The sequence below is a fragment of the Malus sylvestris genome, chromosome 6, assembly GCF_916048215.2.
Source record: "Malus sylvestris chromosome 6, drMalSylv7.2, whole genome shotgun sequence".
Lineage (NCBI taxonomy): Eukaryota > Viridiplantae > Streptophyta > Magnoliopsida > Rosales > Rosaceae > Malus > Malus sylvestris.
In genome coordinates, this window is record NC_062265.1 from 475,315 (window position 1) to 487,030 (window position 11,716).

General features: G+C 37.5%; 1 protein-coding gene across 1 annotated transcript; it reads left to right on the forward strand.

The window, feature by feature from the left end:
- The first annotated feature begins 6,557 nt into the window (after window positions 1–6,557).
- On the forward strand, window positions 6,558–9,254 carry LOC126626373 (cinnamoyl-CoA reductase 1-like). Its single transcript, XM_050295693.1, has 5 exons — window positions 6,558–7,004; window positions 7,129–7,301; window positions 8,135–8,480; window positions 8,598–8,793; window positions 8,934–9,254. Exons 1-5 carry the CDS (start codon window positions 6,875–6,877, stop codon window positions 9,067–9,069), a joined length of 981 nt encoding a protein of 326 aa, XP_050151650.1. The 5' UTR covers window positions 6,558–6,874; the 3' UTR covers window positions 9,070–9,254.
- Window positions 9,255–11,716: the final 2,462 nt, after the last annotated feature.

Below are 11,716 nucleotides of genomic sequence, written 5' to 3' on the forward strand. Positions count from 1 at the left end.
ATGCTAGAATGCGTTAATGTGGACCTCAGGTGAGTGACTTTAATATATGTGATATTGGTGATTACCCTGTTTTCGTAATTGTTATCCTATGTGGATATGACATGGTCTTATAAATATGTTTTCTATTGAATTGTTATTTTTAATGTTTAGCCAATGATTTAAGTTTATGAAATGAGATTTGACATGTATATATTGAAATATGGTTTGATTGGTTTGATTGACATGTTGTGATGAAATGTGAGGACTAGTGGTAGACCGTTAACCCGTGGTAATGGGGATTTGTTGCTTCGATATGGTTTCATCTCCCGCTTCGTTGATTCGTTCTAAATTTAGTATTTGTGCTTTATTTCCCTTGGTTGAGCTTTTGTAAATTAAGTAACTTGTGCTTGTCTCATTTCTTTGAGCCGTTGTATAAATGGTTGTTGGCCTTCCGCGATTCCGTTGAGTGATGGTCCGGGATCGTATCCACCTCAGGTTTCATTGAGTTGGATTGAGATAGCTTCCAAGATGTAGGGTTTGGCCGAACTGCGTCCCTTTAGCCTAGTTTTTAATATATATATATATATATATATATATGAACAATGGTTTTTGGGAATCTTGTGGTTTGAATTAGAAAAGCCATTGGATGTCTAGGTGACTCTTTCGCAGTTTTCAGCGACTTGATTATGATTTCATAAAGCATGATTCTATACTTGATATTTTGTTTCTGTTGAGGGGTCCAGAACCCGATGTTGTTGGATTTCGTTGAGTGGTTCGGAATCCTTGCTTTCGCTCATTCCCATAAGATTAGTCTAGAACCCTAGATTCGAGTGAATGGGAATTACCCACAATAGACCTTGTGAATTTATATACCATGTTATTACTCATAACCTAAGTAGAGAATTATACAGAGTTCTCTAATTGAATTGGCGAAATGGTTTGTTATCTCATTGGTTGATTAATATAGTTAAAAGTTAAAATCCTGCATCTTTGATTCATGAATTGATTAATTGACAGGATTGTGGAATGACGTTGGATATAGTTGCTATTAATACGATTAGATTAGTTAATGAATGTGACTAGAGAAAAATATTGTGCTTGGTTGATCCTTGATATGTTACATGACTGGATTGCAATATTATGTTAAAACATAGTGACTTATATGATGGGTGGAATGGAAACCTTGATTGTCATATTGGATTGTTATGTAGCCTTGAATCTAGTACTTCTATACTTGTCAAGTTATAATGATTGATTGAGGAATGTTATATCTTTCGGCTTGAATGTACTATGGTAAATGTAGATGGGTAGTGAGTGATGAACTACGAATGGCTTGATCCCTGTTGAGGGTACGTAGGCAGTCTAATGAGAAGGTTAGATGCAGCCATAAAATATATGGAAATTACTACGCAATTTGGACCTTGAGTGGTGCTTTATTCATATCCAGGAGGCAGGGTATGTTAGATACAAGAATATTTGGTGACGTCGCGTGTCGATCCGGGACGTATGTTGGGATCAGGGCGTGACATGTAGAGATGGAATTTAAGAATCTTTGTACTATTTTTTTAGGGATATTGGGTTCTTTTAGCAATTCTTCGATCTATTTACTTCCTGTTTCTTAAATGAATCTCTATAAAATTCTCATAATTAAATAAAAAAGTTTTAGAGACCCAAAGGAAGTGGCCAAAACACGTTTGGGCCTTGAATTGGGTTGGAAAAAAAAATTCAAATTTTGACCCAAAAGAATGGTCCAAAACAAAGTGGTAATTACCATTACCATACCATGCCAACCGAACTATTTGGCATGCCAAATTTTGGTATACCGAAAGTTTGGTACGGTAATGGTAATAGATTTTGTCATACCAAAAGTTTGGTATGGTAATTGGTACATGGGTTTTGGTACGGTAATCGTACCAATACTAACCCGCCTACAATAGAAGGGCCAAGATCCGGCAGTTCCAGCTAGAAGATCTAGTCCTAAGGAAAATCTTCATCACTGCCCAAAGAGAAGGCTCCAAAAAGATGGATCTTATCTGGGAAGGTCCGTACAAGATCAGCAGAGTAGGCGACAAGGGTAGCTACATCCTCGCCACCATGAACGACAAAGAAATCGAAAAGCAGTGGAACGCTTACAATCTGAAGAAGTACCATGCATGACCTCCTGTTACATCAAAGCCCGAAGACTCAAATAACTGAACGGGCACCACTTCGAGAGCCAAAGACTATCCAATTGTTATGCAATTTCTACCTTACAACTAAGTTTTCGTTCGTTTCACTCATTTTTCAATGAGGAATTCAGAAGTAATTTACAACTTGGCTCAACTGCATGTTTACAACAACTGATCACTCCTGCACTTTAAAAGAAAACTGCACCATTCTTAGGGACTTATCGCAAGAATTGCACCCTCTTGGGTACCAACCATGCTTTCTAGTGCGAGAGGGTAAACCAATTCCCCAACATCTGTATGGGTTTGCTCTCCAATACGGGAGGATAAACTTTACACTTTGAATATCCAAACATGGATGAGTCGGGCTGCCCTGGTATAACTAGGTGCACAATGGCTTACGTCGGGATTCATAGAAGTAGCCACAATGGTATTTTTCAAGGCTTAGCTAACTGAAGAATTTTGGGTCTCTTGGCCTAATCCATGGGGAACCGGGCCTCAGAGACGGAGGAGGCACATTACGCAGTATGCCCTATGGCAACTGCCTTGGAACCTTAAAGCTGCTATTAAGTGCACTAAGGTATACGGTTTCCAGAAGACTACTTACGGCTTGCCCTTCGAGCAGTGAGCCATACTAAATTTATACAACCGTACGTTTACGTGATAGGTTATACAAGTTAGCGTGCATAAACAAAGTTTTACTCGTTGCCAACATGCTACGTAGCCGATAAGCTTCACCTCTGCCAAAGCGCAGAATGATCACATAAAGACTACACTAATTCCTAAAGTGTTGTGATACTTGCTACGCAACCTACAAAATTGGTTACATAAAAGCAATGAGTTCTCTCAAATGTTTGCTTACAAATTCTATACAACTACATACTTTTAATACGAAAGGTTAGCGAATTTCATAACCCAAAAATCTTTAGTACATTGTGATGCAAGCCACACAGCTCAAAGAATTGAAGAAAGCCAAGGTTAACAGCCAAGTTGTCACGCGGACTCATTGCTTCTGTAAGTAAGGCGTCCGGCTATCGACCTTATGGCTAACAACTTTGCAACAAATCTACACCAACACCTAAGACAGCATAGGTTACATAGGCATCTCTGCTTATAGAAAAGTAGCATGCATGCCGCTGGTCTAAAGGTTAAAGGTTAGGTGTGAACAAGAAAAGCGAAGGAAGCAAGTTTATTAACTTTTCTAGCAAAATTGATAAAAAAAAAAAAAATAGCAAAGGACGAAGGAATTCAAGCAAAGCAAAAAGCAACAAGGAAAACAAAGAAAATCCTAAAGGTTACCTAGAAGATTACTCTTCGGCAGCTTGGACTACTCTTCAGCAGTTTGGACATCCAACGACTACTTAGTCACCACACCTTCAGTAGTTGCGAGGCTCTCAATAGCGGCATCATCCGGCGCTTCACCCCCGGCTGCTCCAGCCTGGGCACCAACTTCTCCAATTACTTCATAAATGGAAACCTCAAAAGTAAAAGCAAGCTAGTATTCCGGAGAAATAAAGATGGTCTCAAAGTCAGACAGCCTACCAAATAAATGGTCTACATAACCCAACTTGTAAAAATTGGCTTGACTCTGAGCAAGTGAAGTCTCTAGTCCAACCTTCTCACCCTTCAGCTACTCATTCTCCTCGAGCAGGTTGACATGGATGTACTGCAACTATAACGATGTTTACTTGTCAGAAAATGAAATTATGACAAAATTTTCTTTTGTAATTTTCAAGTTGTTAAAAAAAACATGTAGACGGGTGAAAAAATGGGTAAATGGGAAAAAAGGACAAGCGGGTTCAAAAACAGGTAAACGGGTAAATGGTTATGGTTAAATGGATACATGGTTATGGGTATAGTTAACCATTTATAAACAGTTATGGTATGGGTATAACCGTTTATGCAATTACCCAACGAGTAAACAGTTATGCGGGTATGAACATAAACGGTTATGGGTAAATAACCGCGGTTACCCGTCCACCATAACCGTTGCCCATCCCTAGGCCAGAGGTGTGTGTGATAAAAAATGGCGCTTGAAAAGGGAAGATATTGTGTAACAGGAGCTGGAGGGTTTCTTGCATCATGGGTTGTTAAGCTTCCTTTTTCCAAGGATTCTATTGTCCACAGAACCCTCAAAGACCCCTGCATGTATCCTCTATCCAAACATTTTCCTTTCTTTCTTTCCACCGTTTGCACTTGTAGTGACTACGATTCCATCGATCATAGGACAAGGTGCATCTATTTTCATTTTCATTATCTGCTACTATGATACTCGTTTGATGCTTGATTATTTAGAGGCTACTCGATTATCATTTCATTTTTCAATTTTTTCAATTTTTTCAATTTTCCTTTTCCTTTTTTAAATTAAAAAAAAAGAAAAAAAAAACTAAAAACGTGTTTAGTAACTATTTGAGTTTTTTTAATTTGGTAGGTAGCTACCAAACATGTAATGAAAACTAAAAACTGACATAGTTATCGAACAGACCTTTAACAAGATAAAAGACTCAGTTCTTAAGCTAAAAACTGGCCGTGTGGTGAACCTTTACGAAACTAGGGTCAAACAGTCGAATTAAGTCAAAAGGGTGTCAAAAACCAGATTCAGGGCATAGGAATTGGCCTAAGTAGACAAAGTGGGCGTCGAGCCTACACACTGTTGCCACGTGCCACCACACATGACAATTAGCAGCTACGACTCGCCGGATTCTGGCCATAACAAAAAATGACCCATATTATGTCAAACTGAAGCCTGTGGAGAGTGGAGCAATATTCATAGCTTTGTCGGAGTCTAGATGTGACTGGAAAACCTTGAATTCATCAGTAAAGTCATGGATCGACGAAAAGGGTGTACCTGGTTGCATTTTAATAGAGCTCGAATGTCAAATCTAAAACTCAGGGTTTGTGGCCCAAATTGAGGTAAGTGCAGTGGAGGCAGTCGTCGACGTTGAGGTGAACGAAGAAGGGAGATCGTCGACATCAAAGTCTTGGAATTCTCAGTACTTGATCCGCCACGAATGAGTGCCAAACTGGGTCGATCTTGGGTGGGAAATGACCATAGGGACGAGAGTAGTCTATCCCATATGGTAGACCGTAGTCGACGAAATTCACTGGAATCGGCATCTGAAAATTTGTCCAAAAACAATCAAAATCGCAGAGAGATTCTGAGGCAACCAAGTTAACCTGCGTAGCTGTTTTCTTAAACGAGAAGGTCTCCCTTCCTAAATTTGGGACCTTCCATACATAAGGGTCTAAAAGACAAAATTCCCGCTTCTTTTGTTTCCTTATTTCTCTTTCGTTAAAATTCCAATTCGCGATTGTTTTTTGTCCACACCTTCGTGGGATTGGGGCCATCTCCAACCGAATGGTTTAGAGGGCCAAAAGATCGAAAATAGCCATTGGGTCCCACTGGACAAAAAAGGGCCAAAGGGCTAACCGCCTAGCCCAACTCAGCCAGCCAGCCAGCCTCGAGCCGAGCCAGTGTAGTTTTTAAATTTAAGTTATAGTTTTTAAATATAAGTTGTTGTTTTTAAATTTAATTTGTTGTAGTTTTTAAATTTAAATAATAAATTATGTTTGGCCCTATGACCCTTGGCCCTCAGTTGGAGACGGTTTTTTGTGACAAGGTTAAAACGAGCCATATGATCCTTTTGCTCTCGATTGGAGATAGAGACAAATATGATCATGTACTGTTCATTAAAATATTAATATCTTGGAGGTTTAGCCCTTTGGCTAGCCTTCAGTTGGAGATGACCTGAGTTCTATTCGAAAACACTAAAAATGACTAAAAGGGGTTACATATTTTTAATGACTAATTATGAAAATAAAATGAATTTGCGTAAATACTTAAATTAGATAATGATATATGGGAACGAAATTGGACTTGGATTCTCTACCCTCCCATTTCGATGCCCTTCCCGTGCCCTTCTGTTTTGTGTGGTCACGGTTAATCCATGCTAACATTTTATATTGTTTTTTATAAAAATAATAAGATAAAAAAAAATAGTAATATAAAATATTGACGTGACTTAACCGTGACCACACAAACAGGAGGGCACGGGAAGGGCACCGAATTGGGAGGGCAGAGAATCCAAGTCCAACGAAATTTGACACCTTCATTATTATAATGGAAAATTCAGCAAGTTGTACCATTTAATATTGCTGCTATGGGAAATTCAGCAAGTTGTACCATGCAATATTGCTGCGCACGTTGTACCATTCAATATTGCGGCTATGGAAAATTCAGCAAGTTGTACCATTCAATATTGCTGTGGAAAATTCAGCGGTTGTTATAAGAAATAACTTCGTGGCATCACCCACATCACTATTTCACCAATAAACATTCACCGCGTGGGATTCATCTTTAGTCAAAACATATACGTTAGACTCCTCCCACCGCATATATAAACAGACAAGTAGTATGACGAAGAAGATATTGATAGAGAGATCAATCATAATAGAGGTGGGATTGAGAGGAGTAAGGGCTGGTTTCATATTGATGTGTTTTGAAAAAAAAAAACTACTTTTGTTGTGCTTTGAAAATAAGCTCATTTTTGTTGCTTTATGTTTTCAGTTTTTTTCACTCAAAACTGTGAAAATAAGTTATTTTACATTTTTTAGCTTAACTTTTTTTTATACTCACTTTTTATAAAAACATCTCAGTACCAAATCAGTACTAAGGAAATTAGCTAGGTTGAATATATAACTTGGTACGAAGATATACAGCAAGTAAAGATATGGCGGGTGAGGCGACTGATCAGAAAGAAAAAGTATGCGTGACTGGAGCTGGAGGATTTACTGCCTCTTGGGTCGTCAACCTCCTCCTCTCCAGGGATTATGTTGTTCATGGAACTGTCAGGCAACCAGGTCAGTCATTCCCATCACTCATCGTATATATAGTATAATATTAATTGTACATTTTCAGTGAGAAGATTGGACTGAATTGAGGTGTGTGTGTGTGTGTGTGTGTGTGTGTTGTGCGCGCATGCAGGAGACAGCAAGTATGCTTACTTGAACAAGCTTGAGAAAGCATCAGTGAACCTCAAACTGTTCAAGGCAGATTTGTTGGACTACGACTCTCTTCTTTTGGCCATTGAAGGTTGCAGCGGAGTCTTCCATGTTGCCAGCCCTGTACCCAATTCGCTTAATGATTCAGACCCTGAGGCAAGAATCTTCCAGATTATATTATCTTAATTAATTGAGTTATGCTCGGTAAATTAAACTTGTAGACTAAATTTGCAAACTAAGTGATGTGTCATCAATAAGAAAAAAACATGTTATTCAAAACTTAACTAATAATTCAATAATCAATTTTCATGTCATTTAGTTTATAAAATTTAATCTACACATTTAATGTCCTAGCATTACTCTAATTAATTAATGTATGCGTCACTCAACTTAATTTATTTAACTATAGTTGTTAGATTCGACCGGCTGCATTGATTGATTAATGAATCCCATATTTGAAAATTTATTTTAAAAAAAATTGAAAATTGAAAGTCAAAAACATAAAAAAATAAAATAAAATTTTGGCTTCTAGTGAATAATGCTTGTGTTCCCCTTCTGAGGGAAAATAATTATCTCTACACTTATAATCAACATATTTTACAATACAAAAATCATAATTGGAATTGTTTATTCACTTTATATAATCTAAATATCATATCCATAAAAAATCATTAAAAGTGAAGGTCTTTTAGTCAATGCTATGCATCAATCAAATGAACTGTTTATCATGAGGATGCTACTTGTTACCAAAACCGTCGATTGTTTAACACGCATGGATTATTAAAAGATATTCAAATTGAATGATTTTTAGATGATGATAAATAAAATGAACGGTTCCAATTTTGATGTTCGTATGATGAAAATACGTTAATTGTAATTGGGTTGGGGTGGAGGAGGGGGAGTAAGTTCTCTTATGAAAGGAACACAAGCATTATCCTTTCAGTTTTGAGTAAAAAACTGAAATTGTAGAATAAATGAATGTGTTGCAGGAGTTTCTCGAACCAGCAATAAAGGGAACGCTGAATGTACTCAAGGCTTGCAAAAAGGCCAAGGTGAAGAGAGTTGTAGTTGTGTCGTCTGTAGCCGCCGTCGTTATGAACCCGGAGTGGCCTAAGGATCAAGTCAAGGACGAGACTTGTTGGTCCGTTCCCGAATATATGAAAACAACCAAGAAGTGGTACTATCTTTCGAAAACGGAAGCAGAGCGCGAGGCTCTGGAGTTTGGAAAAAGGAATGGACTTGAGGTTGTGACTGTTTGTCCTTCTCTCATTTTGGGGCCAATGTTGCAATCCACTCGCAAATGCAGTAGCTTTCTCATTGTTATGGCTATAATAGGTATCTCTGTGCATAATCATATATTAAGAGTACAAGGTACAAGATATGTTTCTTGTTTGTGCAATATTAATGTACTATTGCGTGTGCACACGCGCTCGACTCTGTACGAATGTGTAGGTGATCTTGAGTCCTTGCCATTCAATTACTGGACGTTCGTGGATGTTCGTGATTTAGCTGACGCACTGCTTCTTGCATACAATAAGCCTGAGGCCGCAGGAGAAAGATACATATGCAATTCACACTCATATGGCATACGAGATGTGGTGGAGAAATACTTGAGGCCTACATATCCCGACTACAAGTACCCCAAGAAGTAAGTTAATCCATTAAACCAGTCCTTCAATAATTGATTATGGACTCTTTTTTTTTCAATTCATCCTTCTGTTTGCTTGTGTACCTTAACGATTGATCCATGTTCATGTTATTAAGATATGTTACCGGTTGTATTGGCAGCCTTACCCATGCGGAGGAAGAAGTTCAACACCTTAGTTCCGAAAAATTGAAGAAGTTGGGTTGGACTTTCCGGTCAGTTGAGGAAACGCTTAATGATTCTATTGAAAGCTATCGGAAGGCTGGAATCGTGGGTTAGGAAAAGTTGACGGACCATTGTATGTGTTGTGTATTTTCCCTAGCTAGCTAACTAGCTACTCTTAGTACGCAGACTGCTGTGCACTATCACAAACAAAATAATAGTTCTGCTTAGTATGATGAGCAGCAGTGTTTGCTACTGGCTACGCTTATGCTTCATATAAGTAGAAAGTTAAGTTATGCTCTCGGCTTGATTCCTACCCTATATGTTTGCCGCTTTAGGCTTGGTTTGGTATTGCTATGCTTTAAAAAAAAACTGTTTCTACTGTGTTGTGAGAATAAGCAGCTGTAAAATAAAGCAGCAGAGTGTTTGGTAAACTTTTTTGTAAAAGTGCTTTTGGAAATAAAAAAAGTAGTATTATAGTGTTTGGTAAACTTTTATATAAAACAGCTGTGACTGTATGAAATGACCAAAAATAGTATAATACTAGATGTGCCATTAATTTCATTTTCTTAACAAACAAAGGTGAATTACTAAATATACTTTATTTTTAAAAGAAAAATATTTATAAACTTTATCTTAAATATTAATTAGTATGACAAACTACTTCAATTGAAATATTTTAGACTGAATAGCTATGATTCATTAGTACAATATTGTTAATGTACTTGAAAGTAGTCTAATTAGAGGCATTCATCAAACTTCCCGCTATTCTATTTCTCAATGGCACGGCCCAAAGAAGTTGTGAGTTCCAACTTTGTTCATTGTACAACTAGGTTAATGGGTTCTTTCACAATTACTCTCTAAACCACTTCAAATATAGAATAATGAGATTTAACCAAGTATAGAATTTCAATTAGGCAATCCAACTGAATGCCTCATGTTAATGCACTTGTCCAAATGCAATCTAAAAGAATTCAACAGAGAGAAGGAATTGGAAGTACTTTCAACTACTAGTACTACATATGCAATATCATACAACCAGGTCACTTTATACAAAACCATTCTACAGAATACACGTCTACTTCACAACGACCTAAAAGCATGTTGAAATAGCGCTAAGCTGAAATGTCATTTTAGAAACTTTTCACATCCCAAAATCATCCAATCACTCTTCAAACTCAGTGACGTCCATCACATCAGTCATGACATTCTGATTCTACGTTTTACGCAATTCATCAATATTAACGGCTAATAGTGGATCATCCTTCACTTTATTTGACTTCAATTTCGCAGGGCAAGCTGATAGGAGGAAAAACCAAAAGGGTTTAGTAATCTCACCAAAGTATAACTCCAACTGATGTAGGGGAACAAAAAATAAATATACCTACAACAGGGCATCGTGTGTTGTTTTCCCGTTAAGTAATGCATGATATGCCCTTTGTCGTAAACATGCTTGCATACAACACTGCATTTGGGGGGGAAAATACACCAAGAAAAAACTTTAGCATTAGAAAGGTCTACAACAGTGTAGTGTGAGCTAAAGTAAATATAAGAAGGGACTGGAAACGCCTAAACACACATAAATACTCAATGCTAGAAGTCTTATGCCACACCAACATTCAGCAAAGACTGTAAATTCATATTTTCCCAACAAAGAAAAAGATAAATGTCTGAAGTAACTAATACAGCACCTGCGTACTGGATGCTCCAGTTCAGTGACAGGCAACTGGTCTTGGGGCCAGAAATAATAGAAATAACTTCTCATAAATTGTAGCGAGTGAATTTTCCTGGTACATTGGATAATGGCTTTCATCTACATGCAATAGTATACAGGGAATGCATACTATGGCCAACTATGGTCTGCTTACTAGATGTATCCTATTGGCGTCTCACAGAGAGGGATGAATTTATAGTCCTAGCTACTGATGGGGTATGTAGCCAACTAATTTATGCTATTTACAAAAGATATATATAACATTTCCTTTCCTTTTCCCCCTCTTATTCCTTGTGCTATTGGAATGTAAGATTAAAACATTCTTAGCAGATTTGGGATGTCCTCTCGAACAAAGAAGTGGTAGACATTATAGCAATAGCCCCAGCACATTCTTCTGCAAGTCGAGCACTGGTAAAGACAGCAGTTAGAGCATGGAGATAGAAATACCCAACTTCCAAAGTAGATGACTGTGTTGTAGTTTGTCTATTCCTTGACTTAACATATGTCAAACACATCGAACAGGGAGCAGTTTAATACATTGACAACAGAGCAAACATCTTTAGATACTTGAGGTAAAACATGTTAGTTTATGTGTGTTTACTATGTATTTCAATGGAGGTTTTCTGCAACCTTCAAAATGGCAGAGAATATAGAGAGAATTTCAGAGATAAGATGATGGAATATATTTCTGATTTTTTTACACTACAACCATGTGTGTGTTTATTACCGTTATACATGGAAAGGAAGGGAGATCCTTCACTCACCAAACCAAGATACAATCTCAACCCTTAATTACTATCTCCATATGAGATGATGCCACTTGTCTTAATCTATTACTTAAGCTAGATACAAGATTGAGCTGCCATATGGACTATGATCCAATGACTCAGATTCAAACTAAAAACAAAAACATTTAAATTGATCTTTGCCGCCAAGCTTCAGCTGAAGAGTTACACACCAACGAAACATTTGCATGACAATATTGCTATGGTGCTACCCAAATCGAGCAGTGTAATATATTTATCTAACTCTAAAGGATTATCATGGCTC